We start from the raw sequence: 26,395 nt of genomic DNA on the forward strand, positions 1-26,395 counted from the left end.
TGTTTACTGGATCCGTGTGTTACAGGAAGCGTTGCTGCAGCGCTGGGAATTCCTGCCTTGCAACTGTTAATGTCACTTCCACCAACAGTTAATGCAAATCCTTGCAACGCCCATGGAAAGCATTGCAAAAAAAGGGTGATGAGGTGTATTACGTGCGGAATAATGTGAATACTTTTTTACTGTTGTGTAACGTGTAGAACAAGGAAAACATGGTTACTTCACAGTGATCTCTCAGTTGGTATTCGGGTATTTTATTTTGTAACGTGCGATGATAAAAGCTCAGAAAAACGTAACCAAATGATCAACGTGTAAATGTGTGCAAGACAGGAGTAGTTCTGCAGCACAGCTGAGGGGTCATCATTTGGTAGGATGATAAAATTGTATATATATTTCCATCTACTTGGTAGTGCATTTGAATTCATTTGGCATTTCATGTTCTTGTAAAGTGCATTTTCCACATTGCTGAAGATTGTCTACCTGTACAATACTGTATCTTAAGTCTTTTTTCAGGACTTCCATTGTTGCTGGAGCTTCCAACATGTATATGTTTCTTTTGAAAAATGTTCTTACTATTATTTTTTGTAAATAGCTTTTGTATTGAATTTGCATGGATAAAACCCACATTTCCAAAACCAATGTACATACTCTGTGTATAAAATACAAACCGTTTCATAACTTTAATGCCGTCAATTATTGAATTTGAGCTTTTTTTTTTCATTTTTTACATAGATGTGGTAAGCCAATGAGAGTTTGTTGTGTGTTCTTTCAAATATCTTKGCTGCCATTTAGAGAGATAAGTGACCTCCCCAATTATCAGAAAGTATTTTCTCTTATTGTGGCAAACAGAACAAATGTTAACTGTTAGTCCAGGAAAATGCAGGACACTTTACTGCATCAAGTCTATTAGATGTTCTGCTTGACCAGCAGGCAAATTGGTGTTCAGAATACGTGAGGACAGAGGTGCCTTCACTTATAGCAGGGTCTGTGTTTATTTGCACTGTTTCTTACAACCTGTGTGTTCAGAACTATACATTTTTTCTGAATCGTGCTCAGGAGTTTTAATTAGAGATTTCTTCATAATCTTAATCCAGGATGGAAACTCCAGCTGGAAGAGGTGATGGCTTCCCTCCCCTCCCCACGTCAGACGTCGTGATAGGAACAATCAGGTTTTGCATCACTTTGATTCATGAGAGGCTAGATTTGGCTTCAAGGAAACAAAACTGGATTTTTTTTTTCACAGTAATTGCCATTAAAGCTGCAAAGAGTTGCTAGAGCAAATTACACAAATGTAGGTTAAAACAGTGAACTTTTAACCTTTAAATTCCATTGTTTACTTCAACATCTTCTATAGAATTATAAAGACCTAAGTATTCAAATTAAAACATTCTCTTTTACACATTCTCTTTTTCTTATCCTAGTAAAGCACAATTTGGGACTTTGCAAAATGGGAATCGAAGAAGAACATCACAAGAAAGTGACTAACATCCCTTGGAAAAGGTATCTAAATAGTTAGTATGTGGTGGGTGCTTTTTGGTTTTGTTTTTGTAGTTACAACTGGAAGTTTGGTGGTTTAAATATTAGTGAGGCTGTTGTTTAGGTCCCAACTATAAAGATCGCTTTTTGTCATATAAAAAGGCTTTCCAGGTCTGCAAATGCGATGGGTGATCAGGCTTCTCGTGGTGTCCGGACTCCATGACCCAGGAGATCCCTGTTGGTCCTCGCTTATCTTCTGGGGAAGGTCACTGTTGGATAATGGGAATGTTATAAGCGGAAGGTCTGTAATTTCCCTTGTAGAAGCATTTTGAGAGAAATTGAGAGCTCAGAAGTTTTGCAGTGTATTTTTTTTCCAGACTGGCAGATTTGACCAGTCTAGCACAAACAGGTGTGTTCTTTGGTGTTTGTACTATCAGCTGCTGATCCCTTGCTGGAGCAAAGTCCTTGTTTGAGCTGTCTCCTAAGCTGTCAACAGTTTTGTGACATGGGAAGCTTCATATATAAGCAAAGAGTAGGCAGTTTGAAGGACTCTTGCCTTGGCAGCTGGAAGGTTGCACTGATTCCACCAAGCTTTGAGGATGACTGAATGCATTTTATTGATCCTTATTACCATGCTTTCTCCCCGCAGTGGTGCTGAGGAGTTGTCCTTCCTTCTGCCTCGTTCCCAGGCCGTGTCTGCCTTTACGTTCTTCAGTGTCCAGTTTGCAGAAACATTGTATGTCTCCCTGTTTCCATCTGCTGTTTTGCATTAGTTAAGATGCATTGTCACGTCTTTCCCTTTTAATTATCCTTAATGATTAGTGACAGATGTGACTGCAGTGCTCCAGGTAGCTATGCTGTTCAGCTACTCTTAGGTTTCTTGATGTTGTATGAGGATTAAAAACATATTTTTCAACTCCTTCCCCATCATTTCACATAATTCTCTTATTTCTGACACTGTATTTAAACATATATTAATGAAACACTCTGGCTAAAAGTATTGCACAAATGGCTGTTCGGACCCCCAAGGAATATTTTCAAAAGCTTCTAAGATGCTTAGCACAATAAACCTATTTACAAAATGTGCACATAATTATTTCCTTTTAATTAGTTAGGCCTCATACTGGCAATGGAAATCTCATAATGTTCTAATTATGTAGCCACATAGATAATATCTTGTCCTAGCTGCCACAACACTGCTTCAGAACAGAATGGTGCATAAATCAGCACAATAATTTGTAGTGAAGGCAGTGTAAGAAGTCTTCAACTATGTTAATTTTTTTTTCTTTCTTTTGATTGCTAAAGACTTAATTTTGTATTGTCTTAATGTAGTTTTCATTATAGTGCCGAAGTGGAACAGTTAGAATATGTGTGGAACAGCTAGAATATGTGTGGAACTTCGGTAGTTTTTTAGTTTTTTTTTTTTTTTGCTGATACTTAAATTTGCCAAATTGAATACTGATATTTTTCAGCCACCCAGTAAACATCTATCTTTAGATTATTAAGGTGTGCTTTAGTATGATTATTTTACTATCAGAAAGAATAGATAAAAGACTAAAAGAATAAATAAAAGAATAGATAAAAGACAATTGTACATAGACAGGTACATAGTGTAACTTTAAGGTCAATAATTTCAAGTTGGAGCAGTGATAAATGATTTATCCAGATCCTCCTAGAGAGTAAAACCAGGGCTGGTGCATATATTCTGTTAGCTGATTCTCACAAGCTGCTTCAGTTGCAAGAGCAAATAATAGGATTTCTGGCACGAGCTTCCAAGTGCACAAATCTTTGAAAAATACCGCCGAGCCATCCCATACATTCTCCAGCACCAAAGAAATTCAAGCAGAAGAAACCCGGGGGATTCTCCCTGCAATTTACAGCACTGTCCTCTAGAAATGGGTAAGTCGTGCTGAATTTGGGTAACGAAAGCAGTTTCCTCACACTGGTGGGCAGGTGCTGGGTGCGAGGCGCGTGCTGCGTTCTGGGCTGAAATCAAGGTTATTCTGTACTTCCCCAGTAAGAGCCGTTTACACAGTGGTGAAACGGAGACGCTGCCAACAATGATAACTTCGTGATTTTGGCTCAAGCAATGTAAACGTCTTTTTCTTGGGAATATCAACTAGAAGATTATTGTGTTTCTGGTGAATAGTCAGGCAATTCTTGCATTCTGTGGTATCCTACTCTGCTCTCTAGATTCGTTAATGTTTTGCAGACCACTCTTCACTCGAAGTTCTTAGAAATAAGAATGGAGACACACTGACCCACGACCTGTCTATGTGTGTTCTGCTTTATCTCACACAGAGATTTTGCCTTCACTATTCATCTCCTAGTGATTAATATATAAACTAAAATTAAAAAAAAAACAAACTTGTGTTTAAGAAAAAGGCACTTTGTGGGGTGGGAGGCAGCTGGGCTGCTCTCACGTTAGTTTTTCTGCTTGGGCTAAAAGCATCTATGAAAGATGCTGCTTGGCCAATGCAGGAGGAATTTTGGAGGACACAACCTCTCTCTGTAAGCCTACAGGTGGTTGCACCCACAGCTTAAGGAATATCTTCTACCAAACCAGACAAGCTGCTGAATTGGCTGCTGAAACCAGTATTTTTCTTTCCCCTAACAGGGAGATGTCTCTTAAACCAGCTGCACTCCCTTCTGTTAAGGGCATTTAATCAAAATGTTGATTATGTTTTGTTGATAATGATGCTTAATTACGATTTGTGTGTGTGTATTGATATAAATATATATATCTTAAAGCCCGTTGAGCTACTTCTCCCATTGCACAGCGCGATAGTCTGCGAAAGTGTAAGGAAACTAGGGCTCTGTTGCCCTCCATCACCTCGCTCCCTGCCCCGTGCCAGGGCAGATTTCCAAGCAGGATTCTGCCTTTCGGAGCCCAACGGAGCTGGGGGGGGCTGAAGGGCCCTGTCCCTTGTCCCCTCTGCTGACGGGGACACYACCCTGCTCCCCTGTTGCTCCATTCATCCATCCCCTGCGTGCAGCCGGGCACGGAGAGGGATTTCACCACGTTTCCTGGAGCTCCCTTGGTGTCAAATGCCCACAAGGCAAATTGCACCTGGGAAACCTAAGTCTTGTTCCGGGTGGAAGTGGATGAGCCCCAAAGTGTCTGGGTGTAGCAGAGCCGAGGAGGGGGGGGAGCARGCTCCCCGTGTCCCCAGGTCCCCGCTGCCCGACGCTGCTGGGAGGGGTGGGATTTTTCTGCCCTCCCCAGCTCTGTTTTTGCAGCTGCAGGCTGGGAACCTGGGTCAGAACAGACTTCCTTGGAATGAGGCACGTAGCGACGCCCCGTTTTGGTGAGAAGGAGCCTGCTGGAGCTTGCAAGGTCCCAGAGGAAGCCGGGTCCAAAATAACCCATGCCAGAAATACTGGAACGTTTTGCTTGCAGGCACTAGTTTTATTTTCCCCCCGTTGCAAAAGCAGCAGCTGGGGGTGCCGGGGGCCGCCCCGCTCGGTCTGCCGTGTCCCCCGGCACCGCGCAGCAGGCGCCCGCCCGCGCTCGCGCGCTAGCGGGCAGCACCCCGGCCCACGTCACCCGTGGCCGCCCCACACACCCTTCCGTGGGCGGCAAAACCCGCGCGCAGCCCCCGTGCCGAGCCGGGTGCGCTCTCCACCCCGCTGCCGCGTGTGCAGCCCACGCTCGGCGCGCTCACGGCCGCTGCGAAGCTGCTCCCCGGCCGCTGCGAAGCTGCTCTCCCGCGGTGCCACCCCTCCCGCCTGCCCGGACAGTCCCGCGGCGTTATGGTAAGCACTCAAGTCGTTATCTCCATTTAGCGGCCGCTCTCTGCTGCATAAATTGGGGGGAACCTGCTTTGCTTTATGCCTTTATTTTGTTCTCAAAACTCAACTGCTTAGGTGCAACACAAACTAGCGAGCTCTGGAGCCCTGCATTGCCACGTGAGTGAAAGTTTTGGGGTATCCTTGTTCTTTGCAGAGATGTTCCTGCAATAGCTTTGGCTGCCGCTGCCCCGGGCGCCGGCAGGGATACCTGAGCAGCAGCTCTGCAGGTGCCCGTGGCTCCGCTCCTTGTCTTTGCACTGTTGTTTTGTGTCCCAGTCCCTGGAAGCCACATCCTGAGGGTTTTTCCCTACCCCAGATATTTTCTTTATACTGCGCTTCTTCCTTTTATAGAGGTAGATTTATTCAGCTTCTAGTGTCTAGCAGAAGCCAGGCTTGTCCTAAAGTTCAGTGCTGTCTTGCCAGCTAGAAATGCCACCCAAGCGTGTCCAAGGGCACCTGTCCCTACCATGGGCTTTCTCCATCGGATGAAGCACATTGCTGGAGCCAGGGGCAATTTTCCTTTTGCCTCCCTCAGCCCTGGGGCCAAACCCCTCTCTTTTAGCAACCCACTAAAGCAAAGAGCATTTGAGTACCAGCCGTGGCAGTGACCAACCCCAGGTCCTCCCCTGCTCCTGCTTTGCCGGCTCCGTACGGGATGCTCCGGCACAACAGAGCCTCCCTCTGCTTCCCTCCGCGCGCTCCTGCCAAGAGCGGCTGGATGGAGTTTAAAGGGAAGGGAAAGCAGCCGTGCAGGGCAGAGCTGCAGGAGCTCCTGGAGGAGCCGTGCCCAGCAGACAGGAGGGAAGAGCCAGCATGCGGGAGCCCCAGCGGGATCGACTTCCCGGGGAAATTCCTGGGAAGCGGAAAGCATCATCCTGTGGTGCAGGAACTACCGGGAAAGGGCCGGGGTWTCCCCTTGCTCCAGCTGCCGGGGTCCTGGGCAACGTCCAAGCCTTCGTGCCGGGCTCGGAGCAGATGTGCTCATCCATATCCACTTGTCCCATCCGGAGTGGTGACCTTTGAAATTGCATCTCGTGGAATGGGAAGATTACCACCCCCCCCCATACATCCAAGTTGCGTTGAGAAGCTGTGAGCCCATGTTTGCAAGGGTGGATGTTGGGACARGGGTGGCTCTTGTGACAAGGGTTGGCACAGCCAGAGCTCCGTGCTCTCCCCAGTGCTCCCGCCCTGCCTGGGCACCAGCCAAGCCACCGCACGAATGGGTCCTGTCCTTGCAGGCATCAGCCTCTCTTTATTTATTTATTTTTTTCCTTCTGCATCCATGCCGATTTTCTCAGGAACTGACACAGTTCCAGCGCTCTGGACCTTGTACTTACCCTAGGGCACATGGAAACGAGCAGCGCTTGGACACAGCTGATTGCAATCAAGGGGACAGGGGCAGGACGCCCGCAGGGGTGGCCAAGTCGCCTACATGTCAGGGCAGGGGCAGCCACTGCCGCACGGATCTGACCAGCGCATCCTTTGCTCCTGTGCCAAGTTTACTTTATTTTTACCTTTTTTTGCAGGCAGGGTAGCTTTGGTACCAACGTGGCCCCAAGGCCGGYGTGTTTCCCACCTTGTGCTTTCCATCCCCTTGTGCTGGGTAACGCTCTCATGCTGATAGAGCCCTGCTGTTCCATGCTGCAAGCTCACACCAGTCCTTGCTGCTCCATGGAAATTCTTCACAGCAAAGCAGGAAAAAATCCTGTTATTGCTCCCACGGCTGGGGACCACCTAGGGGAATGCGATATTTGCTTAAATTGACACTAAGCTGTTCAGGTTGCTGGGTGGCATCCCGCAGACCCCCAGTTTCCTATTGCCTGTTGTCACCACTGCTGTGTCTGGACTTTGTGCAGGGGCAGGTTCCTCTCGAGCATTCATGCCAGCGTGYAGCCTAAAGGGCTGTTTTAATAACCAACGCTGTGTGGACTGTTTAATACTGAGTTTACAACCTGCGATAACCTCAGGGGTGCATTGCATAGGCTCAGGTAGAGGTTGCCATCTTCTTGCATGAGCAGAGCTTAAGCATCAGCCTTAAGCTATCAGAGTCATGAAATATATATATATATATATATATAAAATATATATATATATATATAAAATGTATTTATTTACTTATGTGTTTCTATATATCTATAGTCCCCTATATTCATTCCTCCCTCTGATGCAAGTGTATTTTTTGGCTCTGGGGAACAATGAGGCTGCTGAATCCCCGGCCAACTGCAGCAGGACAAGTGCGTGGGAGAGCCCAAAGCCAAAAGCACTGTCTAGAACTGAGCAAAATGCATCTGTTTCTTGGCTAAGACGAGGCCTAGGCATGTTCTTTTAGTATTTTCTGGGGAAAATGCCACTGGTCACAGGCACTTCCTATGAGGGGCTCCGCTGGCAGACGGACACTCACCCGGGCACGTCACCCTTTCTGGAGAAGCCTCACTGCAGGCTGCAGCACAGCCTGACTTTCCTTTGGAGAATGTGCTTAGCTGGCCAGAAACTAGCGCAAATGAGGCCAAAGTTGTCTGTGTGTCACCAGCAAAAAAAAAAAAAAAACACCCCATCAAAAACCCACGCCGGCATCCTCTGGGAAATGATTAATCGGTTTGGGTAAACGAGCAGCACTCAAGAGCGGCTGCTGGTGGAGCTCAGCCTGCAGAGGCGCCTCCGGGGCTCTACGTGTGTGTCCGTGGGTGCTTAAAACCGTCTCCTTTGTGCCTCGTTCCTGCAGCGTCCCCGTGCCTGACGTCCTKCAGCGTCCCCGTGCCTGACGCGGCGCGCCGCTCCTCGGCTCTCGCCATGGCCGGCGCCTGGGCCGTGCTGCTGCTGTGGGCCTGCTCCTGGGCACCGGCATCCTCCTCCTCCTCCTCCTCCTCCTACCACACATCAGGTAAAGCTGCAGCCGCCGGGGACCATTGCTTGTTGTGGCACGTGGGAGCGCGCGGATGGAGCGCACGGATGGAGCGCGTGGATGGAGCGCACGCGGGAGCGCACGGATGGAGCCCATTTCCAGCAGCAGCATCCACGACGCTGCGGGTGCTGGTGGCTCCAAGCTCCGCAGGTTCATTCCTGCTCCTGGATGCTCCTGGTTTATCCAGGCACTGAGCTCGGGTCTGTTGGCTCGCGGCAGGGCTTGCTCCGACCGCGGCGAGCGCTTGGGTGCTGGGTGCTGTGGAGCTGAATGCGCCCTAATGAACGCTGCTAAATAGAAACTGTTAACTAAGCAGAAACAGCAGGTCCCTTCACGGCCCCCGYTGTGGCTCACTGCAATGCAAAGGAGGTGGAGAAGGGATTTTTTTGGGGGGGAATGCTCAGGAATAGCTTGCTGTCAAGACCGGGTAACAGGGCATGTCTAGTGCGAGTGATCTGAGCGATAGTGTCTTGGCGCAGAATAGCTTAGGAATGAGAACTGTGACTCTCCTAGCYACTCTGGACTGGAGTTTGGGACCTTTTTCCATAGCTCTATGGCTCAATGTTCATCCCGGGAGGACATTTCTGACCTCCTGGGCAGCAATCCCACATCAGCATTCCCACTCACGCTGCATCCCGGACATGAGGAACCCCCTTGGCAGGAGGAAAGTGCCTTATTGGTAACATGGGAAATACCGAAAAGCTCATTTTTTCCCTCCAAACAACTCTAGTCTGCTGCTCCCAGCACCAGCACCACCCAAAGCACACTCATGAATCCCAAATGTGCCATCTAGCACCACAGCAGACCATCCATGGAGCTTGCCCTGTCCCAAAACTCTGGATTATAGCACTGCAGCCTATGGGGTGCTGTATCTGGGAGGGCTTCTTCAGGAAAAATAAATCTTGCCCTGGATTCCTGCAAAGTCTCCGAGGAGCCCATTAAAATTTGATTTATGTAGTTGTCTCCCACTGCGAGGTATTCTCAGGGTCTGCTTTCACAAGGGCTTTGCAAAAGCAAAAAAAAAGGGGGAGGAAAACGGATGTAAATCTTRACCGGGACACAGAAATGGAGCCGGGAAGGCTGTGCCCTTTGCAGGGGACAGCACTGGATGGACACAGCCAGGATGGCGGCTTTGGATCATGACAATAAAACTGTATCCTCGCATGGAGACTATGCAGAAATCCAGCTGGAGAACTTCGCCTCTAGATCCTGCATGCGGAGAAAAAATGACCCGAGATGTTATAAAAAATTGGCTTCATTTGAGCTAATAAAGCTGAATAACCTCGATAGCTTTATGTCATGTGAAAGGAATTCTCAAAAACGAGATGAGCTTTTAAGGAGTATATCATCATCTTAGCAAGAAAACCGTCCAAAAGAAACTCCGCTTTATTAACATATGGCAGCATCTTACAATTTTAATAAAAGCCAGGCTGTCTATAAAGGCACATTTTTTACAGTTGATAGAAGTTGYCCAAAATAAGAATAACTCGGTTCCAACTTTTTGCTTCTCTGCTTCTGCATTTTTTTCTTTTTGTCTTCTTTCTCATAAACCTCTAATATTCTTGAAAACAATAGTCAAAGCACAATGGGGGTGAGGCAYGGCTATAGCCCCAGCTATACATCCCTGCTGCTGCATGATGTGTTCTGCYGGGCAAGCCTGTCCCAAGCGCCACGGCCAGGTCTGCAGGGGCACGTGTGGGTAAATGCCCCTAGATAAAAGCGAGGCCATGCAGGGTCATTTCAGGAGAGCAGTTTTGCATTGCAAAATAATGAACTGGTGGCTCTCCCGGCGCTTCGTTAGCTGCACGGGGGCTGATCCTAGGCGTCTTGGCAGGATTTGGGCTTGCTGGAGCTTGCCGGAGATCCTGCTCACATCTGCTGCACAAGGTGCTATTAAATGTTCATGGCTGGAACCAAATCCCTCCCCAGCAGCTGCATTTGCCCGATGATGAAATTTCGGGTTATTTCTGTGTTTGTTGTCCTTACGTCAACATCTGTTTTAAGCCCCTGCCTTGTTCTCCCTCCAGTTGCTCCCCCCCGAGCCCTGCGGATTTCGGACCCGGGGCTCTTGGGCTCCCTGGATGTGGAGTGGGAGCCGCCGTTCCACGCACAGCCCTTCAACGAGTGCACGCTCAGGTACAAGTTTGAGTACCGCAACGCAGGCGACAGGGACTGGAAGGTGAGGTTGAAACCGCCCTGAACGTGCCYGTTCTCCCCTTGCATAGGTTTCATTAATTATCCTAATGACCTAACAGTCCCGGGATCCAGGAGGGTGCTTTTAATTCCCATTTGCTTATGGATTTTAGATGTCTAGCTCATCTCTGCAATAACATTATCTATCTCTGCAATAACATCATCCATCTCAGCCCCTTGCTGAGCCCGTAGGCGCTGGAAGCTGCGATGGGGTTGGGCTGGAGCCCCTGCTTGTTCAGGACGGGGAGGCCAAGAACCGACTTAACCAGCCAAGMAGCAGCAGGCAAAAAATAAAAGCCAATATTAACAAGGCAAAATTCCCTGAACACTAGATATGAAAGTGACTCATGCAAGGCAGACCTGAAAGGCAGAAGAAAATCAGCCCTCGTGCCTTGCCAAAACTTTGGCCCCAGCTGAAGTTACAAAGAAGAGTTGTTTTTAAAAGGAAAAATAAAGCAAGAAAGACATGGGGAAACACGAGCAAGGGCTGCCGGCCGAAATCCCTGGCTTGGGTGTGTTCCTGTGTGCTGGGACAGGGCACAAACTGCACTGTATGCATGTATAAATTTATATTTGTATTTAGTCTTATATATATTATATATATATACACACATATAAATATATATATACACCTCATATATATATATATATATATATATATATATATATTTACACACACCTCAAAGATGTGTGCCATACCTGCTGGCTGGGATCCCCACTGGCACAAAGCACAGCTCCGGGTGACACTCGTGCCATCCCGTGTGTCCCCCGTCCCCTGCGCGCCCGGTGCTTTTGCACATCCTCCTGCTTCCCATTCCCTCGGTGCCGAGAGGCCCCGTGTTGTTACTGGCACCGTCCGGGTGCTCCGGGGTGCTGGGGATGTCCCCAAGCCACTGCCTGCTCTGCTGTCCTCRTGGGTGGTGGCACCTGAAGGTGATGAAGGCATTTTGGGGGGAAAATTCCCCTGGTCTAATGGGTACCCAGTGACTTCCGCACTCTTTGCTGGTTGCCAATGATGGGACRTGCCCGAAGGGACCCACTTGGCACCTCGCAGGACACTGACCTTCCAACACAGCTGGAAGCACCGTGGGCAGGAGAAGCAGGGTAGACCCGCGAGGAAACTCAGCCCTAAAGCACCAGYCGAGCCCAAGAGCAGCCCGAGCAGCAGCTCTGCTTGCAAAGTGTGCAGCACTTAGCAGCAAAAGAGGTGCTTATAAAGTCTGTCTCTCAACCAGGTGATTTTTACTAGGAAACTAAAATTCAGAGTTGGCTTTGACCTCAGCAGGACGGCCGAAGCGAAGGTGCAGACGCTGCTCGAGGGCCGGTGCACCGACCAYGTGGAGGTCCAAAGCGAGTGGATCGAGGCCACGTTCCAGGTGCCGCTGCAAGGTGAGCGTGGCCAGGAGCCCCTGCCCGGGCCGCTGTCACCTGCAGCTTGGGAACCACGGGAATTGCGCTAGGAGAGAAGCCAACGTGGCAGCCGGGTCTCCTGCTGCTCCTCCTTCCTCACTGCTTCGTGTCCTGCGCCTCTCTGGATGCCACTGGGATGCCCAGATAGAGCCCTGGGGCCAAATAACTATTTTATTATCTATATAATATAGATATATACTACGATACTATAGATATAATGCTACTATAATATAGATATAATGCTACTATAATAGTAACTGGCCTTTTTTCTCTTCCAACTGCAATGCACAATTGCTCAAAGATGTAAAAACACGACTTTTTTTTCTTCTTTTTTTTGGCTCAGCCTGAGTAGCACCTTGCTAAATAGCACCTCTTTCCCATTTGACAGGCAAAGTGGAGTCGGAAGTTCAGGATTTCCGCTGCATCTACCACGACTGGCAATACCTGCGGTGCACGTGGCAGCCGGGGCTCGCGGCGCCCCGCGGGGTGCGATACGGCCTCTATTACTGGTAGGTCCCAACGAAATGGGGGGGGAAAAAAATGGCTTGGGCCTTTGCTGGAGATACCCCGAGCATTTTGGCTGCCCCTTGGGTCACCGGGCCATCAAGGTGGCCACCTTGGCATGTGCTACCCAAGTGCAGGAATACGATGTACTTCCCTATTGCTCCTGCTATGCTGCTGCTTAACTTTTTGATTCCTTCTTCAAGAAAGAGCCCGATTTCTGCATTTTTTGGCCAAAGCAAATGCTGCATTTGTAGCAATAGGGCAAGGGGGGGGGGTGACTTGACTTTGCTGCCCACAGGCAGCCTGTAGGCAGAACCCTGGCTGCGATCTAAAAATTGCTTCCATGTCACTCTTGGAAATACTGCACAAAGCAGCAACACTGCTTGAAAAAGTTAATAAATAACAAAGGTCTCTTTGAAGAAAACCATGGAAATTCATGAATCAGACCTGGAAAACTAAACAAACAAATAAAACAGACTCTCTTATTTAAGCACCTGTAATGGAAGCAGGAGTTTGGATGGAGAGCCTGTTGTATAACAGGAGTGGGAGGGAAGGCAGCCACAGAGTCTCTTTGATCCCAGAAGTTTCTGCAACTTCCCGACACGCAGTGTTTTCCTGTGCATCGTGTCCTGCTGGAGCCGATCCAGGTTGCTGGATGCAACCCTGCTGCAGGGTTGCAATGGAAGAGGCAATGGAAAATAACACTTTTGTGGACTGGGGCTGGTATGCATGTGATGCATGTGTGTGCAATCCATATGTGTGCGATGCATATGTGCAATGCCTGTGTGCGATGCATATGTGCAATGCCTGTGTGCAATGCATGTGTGTGCAATGCATGTGTGCGATGCATGTGTGTGCAATGCCTGTGTGCAATGCATGTGTGTGTGATGCAAGTGTGTGCAATGCCTGTGTGCAATGCATGTGTGCAATGCATACTCTGCATCCCCATCCAGAGCGCAGGGGTGAGGCCTGAAGGAGCGAGAGGCTCTGGGTTCAAGTCAGCACCAGAGTCCTCATATGCCCCACACCTGGCCCAACCTGTAAAGCAACCTCACAAGCCATGAACACACACTATTCTTTTTTATTTTTYCCCCTTTTTTTTCTTATTTTCCCCCTCCCACCTCTGTATCCCCACCTSCATCCACAACAGGCCTCCAGGTGACAAGATGTCTCACATGATGTGTTTTAGGGTCACTTCCAAACTCAAGTGTGGTAGGATGTAGGAGATATCCGTGGTTTAGGTTCGGTCATTCCAACTCAACCATTCTGAAAAAAAAAAACCCAGAAAAAGGGGGGGGGAAAAAGGCTATATTGCAAATTACTGCTGTAGTTAGTTATTTAAGTTTTCATTCTTTTTTTCTCTGCTATTTTCCTAACACACCTGCAGGTACGAGGGCCTGGACCATGCCGAGCAGTGTGATCACTACATTCAGGACCACGGCATCAACATCGGCTGCACGTTGCAAAACCTRAGCCAGGCTGAATACAAGGACCTGACCATTTGTGTCAATGGCTCGTCCTCAGCGACGCAGCTGAGACCTCTGTACGTCACCGTTCGCCTCCAGAATCTAGGTAAGAACCCGGAGCAAGCTCATCCGAGAGCGAGACCCGTGTGTGAGGAGGATGCGGTTGATGAACCGAATCCGCTCCTGTCCTTCCCCATTGGGCTCGTTTTGCCCCCCAGCGAAGCCGTCGCCTCCGGAGGGGCTGGTGGTGTCCGTGTCCGGCGCGGAGGAGCTGCAGGTGACCTGGAGCCCGCCGGGAGGGGAGACGCCGTCCCAGTGCCTGGAGTACGAGCTGCAGCTGGCGGCAGAGCCGGGGGACAGCGCGGATGCCTGGGAGGTACGAGAGGGGCTCGGGGAGGGGAAGGGGCTGGCAGGTCCTGCCTGGTGGCCGGGATGGGGAGAGGGGATGGAGGATGCGCGTGGGGGAAATCCCTGTCCCACCGCCATCTCACATGTGCTCCTGCCTTGCTTCCTGCTGCATCCTTCAGCTGCAGTCCTGAGAGCAAAAACGGCAAAAATTAATTAATTGTAGGGACCCCAGGAGAGCGTTTTCTGCCCTAGTCTAGATATCACAGAATCACAGAATGGTTAAGGTTGGAAGGGACCTCTAGAGATCATGAAGTCCAGCCCCTGCTCCAGCAGGGACACCCAGAGCACAGGGCACCTGGTTGCATCCAGGTGGGTTTGGAGACCTCCAGAGAAGAAGCCTCCCTAGCCTCCCTGGGCAGCCTGTGCCAGGGCTCTGTCACCCTCACAGTGAAGAAGTTCCTCCTCACATGGAGATGGAAYAGCGATATGGCTCTATTAACCAGCCTCATGAAGGATTCCATTAGCACACATAAAGAGCAACATGCATGGTGGGGACCTCTGAACGTATACATTTTCAGTAGCATAATGTCCACGGTCATCTTGCTTGCACTGCTTGGCCCAAAGCTATTGTGAAATCCCTTCAAAGAGCCAAACCACAACGCAAGCGCTCGCAGAGCCTGGGCAATGCGTCCGGGAACGCCAGCCCATGCCAGAGAGCTACTGGCTGTGGGATGTAATTCCTTGACCTTTGCTTTCTGTGTTGTTTTGCCTCTCAGTCTGTGGCAACGCAAATGGAGACRGCCTTCACCATTCCCAAAGGAAACCAAAGCCACGTTTCGTGCGTCCGAGTCAGGGGAAGAACAAACATCTTCTGCGCCGACCAGGGCTTCTGGAGCGAATGGACACAGGAGTGTTTCTCGGGTATGGAACCCAAAGCAAGCGGTGGTGCTTCTGTGTCGCTCATGAAGCCGGGTTGGGACATGGTGCTGGTGGTTGCAGTGGAGATCTGCTGGTGTCCGGTGCCAGGGATGGTATCGTGGTCTTGTCACCCTCAGTGTGATCCAGCACAGTTGCACTTTCGGCTTTGTGCCCCCATGGCACTGCTCAAACGAGACCCAACATAGAAACCTTTCCTCACCAGCAAGAAAGAAAGTGCCCTTAGGGCCCCTTCTCCATCTASCCAGGGCTTCCAGGAGGATTCAGCTGCCTCTGCTGAAACAAGGGCTGATTTTARGAGAAATAGGGACCAACTGAGCAGAAGGACCATGCCTTAACTCCTAAACAAGCACTGACACTTCACRAAGCCTGGACTCCTTCAGGGCAGCCCCAGCGTGCCGTGGCCCTGTCACCAGAAGATGGTTGCATAGAGGTGGCTGCAGATAAATGCTCTGCTGGAGGATAGCAGCTTGAACACATAGACTTTGCTCTCAGAGAGGTAACAGGACCTGTTGTGCCAACTGCCATTGCCTTAATCGCTGTCGTTTCTCCCCACAGCCTCCAGAAAAGAGGACAAGCGGCTCTTTATCCTCATCCCAGTCATTCTGAGCTTCTCATGTAGCCTCATCATGTTGATGTTGATTGGCCAGTGCAGGAAAAGGTAAGAACTGGGACAGGCTGCACCCACAGCGAGCCTCCCAACAGGGGCATCAGCATCCAGCTGGGCACCAAGTGACACAGCTGGGACAAATACAGTAATAGAGACCCCARGACTCAATGCTAGACAGCAGCCTACACTGTTCTGTCCTGCTTGTGTTGAAGCAATGCAGTTCTCCTGGGCTGGGGCTCCTTCTCCCCACCCTTCCATTGCATTCATTCCATGTCACTTTGCCCAGGGGGAAGAAGCTGGGGAGGAATTTGCCCCATATCCAAGTTATGGGCACTGACAACATTTCCTTYAGGTCAGAAGGATCAGTTAGAGCTCATCTCCTGCTACAGGGACTATTATCTTCTCCTTACTCTATAGTAAGACCGCAGAGGATGAGCATGGGGGTAGACTTCATGTTCATTAAGGCATCACCGTGAGGGAGCATTGGCTCTAGAAATGATTCAATGCTCTTGTAAGAGAGGAATTRATGCATTTTTGGTAGGTAGGTGGCTGCAGCCACACACTTCCACACTTGTGTTTTGTGTCTGCCTTTCAAACGTGTTTGTTCATAAAATTGAAGTGTAGACGCTGGCAAGAAGCCCAGGGAAAGCAAATGCCTCCTCCYGCTTCATCACGGGGTGTGTGGGGAGTCATGGGGGCCACCAGCCCTCCCGGTGCTGGGAATAACAACCCGTGTCCCGTGCAGAACCCCAGCAGGAAAGCAGCTACCGGCGCCCGTGGGATGCTAACCCCGCTCCAGGACGCCCGCACCGCTCCAGTTGCACGGACTGCTCTTGGAAGATGCCCCCGAGGAGAGCCAGGGAGCCCTGAGCTGTCTCACGTCCCTTTGGGCCTTTCCTACTTGCTGTTTACAAGGTTGGTGCTGGATTTCAAGCCCACAAGAGACCCAGGAAGAGTTTCTAAGCTGATTCTGCAGCAAACTGCTTCCGATAATGGGACAAGGGAGAAAAAGGAGGCAGTGGGGACTGCGATGAACAGACACCCCTCTGCCATGGGGGTATTTTTCATTTTCCATGTGAGACTTACGAAGGGCAATGCCCCACACATAGCACTGCATGGTGCCACGGTGCCCCTCTCCTCTCACCACTTCTTCCCCAGCTCAGGCTGCTCACAGTATTTAACTGCTGCCCTTGAGCTCCAGGTATTTATTTCCTCACCGTGCCTTTTGCAAAGCTCACACGGGAAGCCTCGAGGGAAAACTTTGCTGTGAAAAGCCCTAGTTGCAGCTACCACAAGTGGCACACAGTTAAAAGGAGAAGCAAAGAGTTACTCTGGCAAAGGCAAGTATGGAAACTTCTCCAGGAAGGGAGCACAGGTCCCGGACCCCAGCAAAGTATCCTGGATGGTGCTCGACACTATGTATTGAGGTAATGGAATTGCTTATAGGCTTCTAAGGAATCTTTCCCTTATTTCCACACATACATTCCACACATGCATTTCCACTTCCCTACATTTCGTATATATATCTGCATACACATACACACACATTCCATATATATATATATTTTTCCAAATATATATATATATATACACACACATTCCGTATATATATTCCATATATATGTGTGTGTGTGTATATATTTATATATGTATATGACCACCCCAGCTGGGTGAAGTCCAGATGAGCCACTATCCACCAAGCACAGTTCTGGACTCATCTGTTAAAAAAGCAAAATGAACCAACACGTGTTTTTACTGTGCTTTCATTTCCTTTGACCAAGCTAGAGAACACATTTTCTTGTGGGAGCATTTACTCCCAGATGGGAATTTCTAGTGAATGGGGGAAGTTCAGAAAGAAAATAAAGCCTGTAGCAATCACAAGTGCAAAATTAACAGGATCTGTCGGCAAACAGCGGCGAGTGACGTCTTGTGCGTCCAACTGCAGAGCTGTTCAGTCACCATCCGCTGCTCCCTGCCCAACATGAAGCAACCCAACACTATTCAGGGAGCAGACAAAGCAGGAAAGCCCCGGGAAAAGCAGCCTGGAGATGAAGGGAATTACCCAGTCATTGTTATTTTGAAGAGACCTAACCTTGGTCCGTGCTCTCTGCTGCTTCTTGGGGCTCTACAGCTGCAAAGAGTGGCTCAATGCACGACCGTGTTTAACTCCTCAAAAGCAGCAGGATGGATCCATGGAGGGATCCCATGCACTGGGCTCACGGGGATGGTGAAGGAACCTGTGAGTGAGGGGACAGACTGGGACAAGGCTGGAGCACGTTCCGGATCAGCACGTGGCTGCTGGGCTGCCGCTGAGGTCCTTCTGGTGCTGGGACGACCATGGGAATGGGCGCGTCCAGAAGTGTGGAGCATCCAGGACTGTGGAGCATTTGGGCAATGGGGCTTCAGGCCTGGCAGCAGGAGCAATGGTTATTGCATTGATAATAATGGTTAAAATCCAAAAGAGTTGCCCACAGGAGGAGAAGGGAGCCAAGACCCTGCTGGAGTGCTCTTTAGGGACTGCTCTATGAGCCAGGTCGATGCTTCTAGCCTACTTTTGTCCCAAAAGAAATGAGAAGAGAAGAAGACAGAAAGAGAAGGGGCAGGYGGCAAGGGAACGACGTTGCACCTCCAGCACCACAGCTCGCCCCAGAAAAGATCAGTGCTATTTCCGTAACTGGGAAATATAAAACTCAAGCTGAAGCAAGCCTAGAAACCTGCCTAGTAACTAAGGGATAAATTAAGGATTTCTCCTTACACRTGCTCGGCTCTGCGCGTGTACCGAGGAGAGGAAAGGCTTCGTGAACCCCGACAGCCCTGCACGGGTGCCCGGGCAGCTCCCCGTCCTCGTGCATGGCCACCTCTGCTTCCTCACACCCCAGCCTCCACCACGACTTCAGCACGAGGCTCCCACTGAACGCACAGAATGGTCCTAGCTCCCTCCTGCCTTCACGCTGTACTCTGCAGCGTAGTGCTTGAATCCAGTTGCTGTAGTCCATAATTATTATTTTCAGTAAAGCTCTTTCAAAGGCATCACTCGCACGCTCTGCTCTTATTGCGCCAGCCCCTGCCTGGCTTCGCCTGGGTTTGGCTTTGCCCGGTGTCACTGCAGAGCCCAGCATGGGTCCTGGTGTCACCACAGAGCCTCGTGCTGGTCCAGTGTCACTGCAGAGCCCGGGGCTCATCCAGTGCCACCACAGAACCCAGTGCCCATCTGGAGCCACCACAGAGGCTTGGCACTGATGAGGTGCCACCATGCACAGCTCCTGGTGTCACTGCAGAGCCCAGCACAGAGCCGGGGCCTCTGTGAAACCCAGCCTGAGAGCCGGACCAGGCACGGGCAGGTCCTTCTCGGGATGCTGCCTGATCAGGTATCCCTGATAAGGTGGGAACCTTATCCCTGATAAGTTGGGAAGTCCCCAGCCCTGCTGCTTTCCGCTTCCCAAAGTGGAATAGCAATAGCTAATGCTTGTGCAGTGAGAAAGCTCCTGGCTGCAGCAGCTTTGCCGCTCACCTCCCGGGCAGCAGAGCTCTGCCAAGCTCCCTATGCCTGTGCACAACCCCGGCTTTCTCCRGAAAAAGGAGATTTTTTCCGGAGGATCCGCCGCTCTCAGAGCTGCGGAGCAAACAAGCCCGGCGATGCCTGTGCTTAACAAGCCTGCTTGGAACAGCTCAACCAGCTCTGCAAAGCGCAAGTGTCAAAATCCGCCGGATTGCGGATGGATTCGGATGCAATCCGGACGCCTCCACACGCCGGCTCCCACGGCCAGGCAGCATCGCCGCCTTGTGCAGCGCTGAGCCGGGCAGCAGCCTCCTGATGCTGCTGGAAGGTGCCCGAGGTCCCAGCCCAGCCAGAGCTGCAGCCCGGCCCCCCCAGTCCGGCCCATCAGTGGCCATCTGCAAAATAGATTTTTCAATCCTGCTGAGAATTTTTTTTTTTTTTTTTTTTTGCCTGGGAAGCCGTGCATGTGGGTGGTAGAGGCATGTGACTCCTTTGGTGTGCTTGGGTGTTCCACCTCATGAAGGCCTCTGCATCTGACAGGATGCATTTGCATTTAGGAAAAAAAAAAACAAGTAATAAATACTTTTTTTTTTTTTTTTTCACATAGCACAGAACAGTTTCCTTTAATAGAATTCCCTTACCCAGATATCTTTCTGCCCTAAAAGCTCTGGGATTCAYACAGTGGTGGTGAGAACATACATACCAAATTGCACCACAAGTTTCCTGGGAAAGGTCTGTGTTTYAAGGCTGAATTCCATGAACACATCCGTCCTCCAGCACCAGGAATAGCCCAGGAGCAGAGTGGGAGCTCTGCATCCGCCTGCGCGTAGAAAGAAAGGTCACAGTCAAACATATGCCAGATAAACTGGAGATGCCAAAAGCTCGGAGTGAAAGCAAAGTCACTGTAAGCACCTACCCTGTCCCAGCCTCGTGGCCGTGGTGGCAGGAGATGCAAGGTGGTGTTTGCTGCAGATCTGCCTCCTGCTCGTGCAAAATGCACTTCTCCGCCATGTAAAATTCACATGGAAGGGAGGAAATGGAGCCAAGAATCACAGGTTCTCGCCCTGCCTCCCAGCGCCCAAAACATCCCTTGCACTCACACAAGGTCCAAGTGGTCCTTGCATGATTCACCTTGTGTTCACTCCCAGGTTGTTCCAAGGAACCTCCAGGTCTTCTGCTCGGGGGATAAAGACGTACATGATGATAGCAGCTAAATTATCACTAAGTTTGTGTAAGGCTCTGTGSTATCATGGAGTTGGAAGCAGCTCTCAACCTGCTCAGAGAGAGCAGTTGCACATTTGTACTCCTGGGCATTCTGGTGATTCATGCTTTAAAACAGATGGGTTTTAGCTTGTTACACGGAAACAAGGGACTGATCAGGACACCAGGAGCCCCAGAGAAGGACATTTTCCTGCCTTGTTTCTGCCATTCAAGCCTGTTACCCCAGCGGGGCAGCACAAAGTCCCTCAGAGGCTTCCCCTGGCCTATTATCTGATSATGTTTGAGCTCATAACTGCTGAACTGGACACATATTCTAAGCCTTGGGGCTCTCATTGCGTCTTGGCTATCCAGAAGTTCTTGGCCGTGCTGCCAATTTATTTAGAGACGCGGAGGCTGAGGAGACAATAACCCTGCTGCCTGCCAGGTTCAGCTGAGCCCATTTCCAAGAGCAGCAAGAGGCCAGCAGCACGAGTTATTTAACTAAAACCAAAGCCTGGAGCTCTCAGTTGCAAGCAGGGACCCAAGCAAAGGCGGGCAGTGCAAGCACAGGGCCACTGAAAGCCACCCAGCAGCATTTTCTGAGCTGCACCAGCAGGACGTGGCCTCAGCGCTGCAGCTCTCCAGAGCAGACCAAGGCCGGGCCAACAATACCCCACGTGTGCAGAYGTGCTCTTGTGGGTAAATACAAGTTACTCACGTGTTTGAGAGTCATTCTGGAGGCTTTGGAGAATGCGAAAGAGCWATTGCTTCATGCACTTTACTCCTGGCTCGGGCTGGGATCGTGCAGCCTCTGTGATCCCTCAACCATGCTCATCCTCCTGGTAGGACACACATTGACCTGGGGCTCTCACCTGCTTGTTCTTCCCAAGCTGTGGCCTCTTTCTCCACTTGCCTAGGACCAGGAAGGACCATAGCCCAAAAATATCATCCTTGCTTCAAGATGTTCATTCCTCCCATGCTCTGGGATGGGTCATCACGGAGGTCTGGGTGGCACCATGCAGACAACGTCTCATCACCCCACGCTTTGCCTGGTGCAGGACATAGCAGTCCTCCCATGGCACCACTATGGCATGCACCCCTTCCTAAATGCAGGAGCATCCAGCAGGCTTTTCTGTCCCTTTTGCCCCTGCTCCATCAGAAAGTGCCATTCCAGACCTGCAACAGTCACTTGCTAGAAACCTGCTTCTCATTCTTAGTTTATTTCTGGCATGCTTTTTTTTTTTCCTGATGCCAGTATTTTCCTGGAGACCAAAAAGACCAAGATAACAACATCGTTCACACCAGCTACTCCCACATACACATTAGCATCCTTAAATTCCCACTCAGATAAAAGCTGCTGCTATGTCCCAAGTTGTAGCAATGGGAAGCCTTGTCAACCAGTCATGGTCCCAAGGCTCCTTGCCAAGCATTGTCCCCACAGACAGGGCCAGCCTTGCACCCCAATGGTGTAAACCAGGGTGCTCCTGACCTGAAACATCTTCTCACACTTCCTAGCCTGAACACAGCAGGGCACGAACGGCACAACCAGCTTCCCCAGCACAAAAGAGCAGATACAAAGCTGCTGCAAGCACAAGTTGGCTTTGCTTAAGGTGCACAGAACTAAGTCAGATTCTTACATTGAGACATTTATTAAAAATGCCATATTTGAGAGATATTCCAGGGGAAAAGGTGGAAGAGTTTATCACTTGCTTTGTATTTACCAAGCTTTGGGGTTGGGGGTCTAGGGATATCTGCTGGCACCAATTTCAGGGGCTTAAGCAACAGTGGACTACATTGCAAGAGCAGAAAGAGAAATGAAAGTTACATATTCAAATTTTTGTTGGTTTTTTTGCCCTTTGGTCAGGACACACTTTGATCAGGGACAGATGGAGGAAAGGGAGGGCACGTTCGTTTGCTTATTTTGCAGCGGACCGTGAAAAAAAAAATTAAGTAGGAGTGATTAAACCAACAAACTTTCTTTAATAAATTAATAGCAGCATCACAAAACCCTGATGTGAACGACCCAGAGGAGGCCGGGCAGGTGACAGCACTCAACCATTCACAGAAAGGTCCTGGTCCGCTGGCAGGGGGAACGCAGGCGCTCCGGCGCGGTCCCCTCGGCTCCTCCTCGCAACAGGCAACGCGCACCAGAACGGGGCCAGCCGAGCACAAACACTCACCCGATTTACAATTGCGGCGCTGAATATTTAAAAAGAAAAAAAAATATAAAAATTTGGCAAGTTTGTTCTTTAGATCTTGTTATTTACAGCCCTACGGAGCAGGTTCCCGTTTTGCCCATAGATCAGGACTGGCAGGAGCGAGGCATGGAAGCTCCCAGGCAAGGAGGATGCCGTTGGGTGGACGTGGCAGCTTGGAGCCCGCTGTGGCAAAGGAGCTACTCACGCCTGATGCCAGTCCTGCTCCTGCAGGAGCAGCTCAGCTTACTGCCAGATAAGCAACAAGCCCCTGCTCCTGCTCCCTGCAATTCAACTTATTGCTAAAGGCTTTCAAAGTCTGGGGTTGGCTTTTAAATATATAGATATGTATATATATGTATATATATGTACACACGCACACATATATATACACACACACATATACATGTTTGTAAAAGACGTGCTATGAAGTCACCCAAGGCCAAAAAAAAAAAAACCTTTCTGATTTTTTGGTACTGCAATAGTTCAAGAGGACCTCAATAGATCAAGAGGACCATGACCTTCAGGCTCTCAGCTGGAAGCATCCCCACACCATATTTTGGCAGTGGGTTCCCTCTACGCAGCAAGATAAGGGCCCAACAGTAGGCTAAAGCACAAGCTGAATTTTCTGTTTCCCCTGCAAGTCAATKTGGGTGTGATGAACACAACAAACTTAGAGCACGAGGGGTCATGTTAATAAAACACAACTTGCACATCAGGCTTTTCTGTTCTGAGGACYTGCTGTTGGTGACGCCAAATGCAACTGAGTTACATTTGAGGATTAGTTAATGAGGGTCTTAATTCCTCGCGTGCTTCCAGCCCTGACCATAGTTGTTTCTGGACCATGACACCAGCAAGCGACTACCACCTCATCCTTTATCCGCTTGCACCCTTACATCAACACTGCTCCAAAAGCAGCATTTAATTGACAGAATTTTAAAACTGCAAATCCCAAGATTTTTGAGGGGGTGGGGAAAAGAAAAGCAAATGCAAACCAYGCCAAGCAGCAAAGAGATGTGAGGAGCGAGAAGACAAGAGCTCTTRGAAAGCCCAAAAGCTCTTCCCTGAGTAAAATAAGAAAAAACTGATCAAAACGGTTCGTCATGCCACAAGAGATGGCCACCAGTCGCCTGCTCTGAGCTGATGACAGCCGCAAAATGTGAGTGTCCTGGTACCCACGCTCATCTTTGGGATGAAGCGGGAGCTTGTCACACATCTGGGATGATTCCCTTAAAAAAAAAACCTCAGCTGGATACCATAGAGTGGTCTCAATCTCTGTCTTCCCCCCAAGAGTACACGGGATGGAGCCAAGACAACGAAGCATTCCCTACCTTTCTAACGGAGCCAGAGGGAAACAGAAGTCTAGCAGGGCTGAGGAAGGAACTAAAGCTTAAGACAGGTCCCTGGAGGCCGGGGACCAGCTGGCTCCAGGATGCCAGCGAGCTGTACCTGCAATGCAACACGTCTGGCCAAGTGACTGCAACGCTGCGGTGATGCCTCCCTGCCAGGACTCCGCACCGTCGCTACACTGCACAAATCGGGGGGAGGATTTAAAGTATATATTTACTGTCAACTGGAGAAAAAAAAAAAAAAAAAGTTATATTGACCAAGTCTAGTAGCATGTATTTGATATATAACTATTAACGCGCCATTCTGGACTCCAGCAAATGCCACCTGAGATAAATATTCAGCATCTTTTGTTCATGCATTGGAAGAAGAATTCAAACAGTTTGTCCATGACATATGCAAAGTAACTAATATTTCTGATCTAGTATTAACAGTAAATATAGACCCTTAAACTTCACTGCAGTATATTAATATATATGATTTTTAAGTACTGGACTGGAAAGACACCTCTTTTTTTCTTTTAAAAAAAAAGTTTTGTTCAGAATGCAGTATTTACATAGTCCTTTGACCAACTCTTACATTTTTACACAATATATTTGGGCTACAGGCACACCGTAGCAAAAGACTTTGAAATGAGCCCTCTTTATACACAGCTCACTCTCTCGCTTACAACGTTACAGCTGTTTATGGAGAGCTCTGAAGTCCCCGGTTGCATTTGTAGACCCTCAACTTCGTCTAGTTCCATGCTGTTGAGTTCGTTGCCGTTTCGGTAACTCGTTAAAGTCAGATCTTTCCCATATAACGCTGTGGAAGCAACATTCAGACACTGATTCTGTCGCACCGCCGATTTTTTACCGGTCTTGTATTGGCAGCGGATATAATTGGAAAAAGCCCTGCGATAGGTTTTATTGAAGAGTGTGTATACAAGGGGATTGATCCCAGAGCAAACGTACCCGACCCAAACGAACACGTCCAGGAGTTCGCTCAGGAGCCCTTTGTCACATGCCTCCTTGCAAAGGACGGACATGATGTTGGTGATGAAGAACGGGCACCACATGATGAGGAACAAAAAGAAGACGATGCCCAAGACCTTGGAGGCTCTCCGCTCGTTGTTGATGGACTGCATAGTTCCCTTGCGGAAAAGCACCGCTTCCTTGTTTACCGGAGAGTTCAAGTGCGATGCCCCCTCGTGATTGTGAAGCATGGAAATGTTCTCGGCGTTGTTTTCTTTCTTGAGGCAGTTCACGCTGCTCCGGCGCTGCTTGGGCACCTCGCCGCACATGAACACCGTGGCCTGGCGCTGCAGCACCTGCACCGTGAGGCAATACGTGATCACCATGATGATGAGGGGGATGAAGAACGCCACAAAGGAGCCGACGAGCACGAAGTTCTCGTCGTTGAGGACGCACGTCCCGTTCACAAACACCCTGGAGTCGTCCTGCAGACCGATGACCGGAATGGGCATGGAGATCCCTACAAGAGCAAGAGAGTGAGTTACTGCGCTTGGTAGGACAGAGGCTGTGGGTCCTGCTTGTGTCCAGCCCCTGCCAAAAGCTGTTCAGAAGAGAAGCAAGGATCCCAGGTGGAAGGGGGAAACTTTGGGAATGTCCCCCCGGGGAGCACAGCTCCACAGTGCGACCACCCTCCACGGGGAGCTTCTGCAAGTCTCCACGCTGAGCCCAGAGTAACTGAGTTAGCAGGTTCTTTTTCCAGCATTACTTGGGACGTGTGGTGGTAGGAAAGGCAGGTAATACACCAATTACACACCAATTGTGTATTGCACACCAATTTMGGTGTATTACACACCAAAAACACGCTGTGTTGCAGCTGGGCCCCCTGTGCCTCCCCATTCGGGGAGCCTGTGAAATCAAAGGCAGGAGACAGATTTATAGCAAACTTTGAAGAAGAAAATACCAAAATACAAAAGAGCTACAGCTACTAAAATTTAGTAGCAAGCTTGCTAAAAACATTAAATAATCCTGACAGAAAAATGGCCTATTGTATCACGGAGTCACTGCAACAAAGCTCCCAGCTCTAGACTCGGGGCCCTTATCTAGCTCTGGGTAAGACAACTGGTCTCAGGAAACTCTACCTGTCCTGTTATTTCACCCACAAGCAGTTGGAAAGTGAGAACCATCACCTGTCTGGCTGCAATTCTTATGGCAGGCCATTATACAGTCAAAYGCAAAGACACACAAGAGTGTGTTTTGGAATACCATAACCCATGTGTACATGAGAACACAGGAAGGATATGATGGGCCAGATCTAGTTAGACCTATCTCATGGGCTCACCTAGCTCCATCTTTCCTCTGGTAGTGTGCAGGTCCAAATATTTAGGGTTATGACATAAAATGGGGCAGGTACTGCCATTATAGCTTAGACAATTCCACATCCAGAAGTTATATCCACAGTCTTTCTGTTTTGTTTTKAATAACCCTTAAGAAACCTGTCTTCTTGCATTCTTGCTACCCTCTACTCCTCCAGCAGGTATAGAATAAATTAGTTCAACAACTTCTACTT

General features: G+C 49.4%; 2 protein-coding genes across 5 annotated transcripts in view; one reads left to right on the forward strand and one right to left on the reverse strand.

Moving 5' to 3' along the window:
• Positions 1-8,112: 8,112 nt before the first annotated feature.
• On the forward strand, positions 8,113-17,191 carry IL13RA2 (interleukin 13 receptor subunit alpha 2; the record flags this gene model as incomplete). The annotated part of the gene is made up of 9 exons (XM_026040918.1): positions 8,113-8,146; positions 10,195-10,346; positions 11,596-11,749; positions 12,159-12,279; positions 13,662-13,846; positions 13,959-14,116; positions 14,865-15,009; positions 15,583-15,685; positions 16,380-17,191. Coding segments are annotated over 9 exons (1,095 nt in total), but the record flags the coding sequence as incomplete, so codon positions are not given.
• A 6,928-nt stretch (positions 17,192-24,119) lies between these two features.
• The window catches only part of HTR2C (5-hydroxytryptamine receptor 2C), a 152,955-nt gene continuing 150,679 nt past the window's right edge, over positions 24,120-26,395 (reverse strand). For all 4 annotated transcript variants that reach the window (XM_026040946.1, XM_026040943.1, XM_026040944.1 and 1 more), the window contains one exon: positions 24,120-25,348. In XM_026040946.1, the coding sequence (XP_025896731.1) occupies positions 24,519-25,348 (830 nt within the window). In that variant the 3' untranslated portion in view covers positions 24,120-24,518. The remainder of the gene's footprint in view (positions 25,349-26,395) is intronic.

Source organism: Nothoprocta perdicaria, unplaced genomic scaffold (genome assembly GCF_003342845.1).
Source record: "Nothoprocta perdicaria isolate Ctin4 unplaced genomic scaffold, notPer1 scaffold_270, whole genome shotgun sequence".
In the NCBI taxonomy this organism is placed as follows: Eukaryota; Metazoa; Chordata; class Aves; order Tinamiformes; family Tinamidae; genus Nothoprocta; species Nothoprocta perdicaria.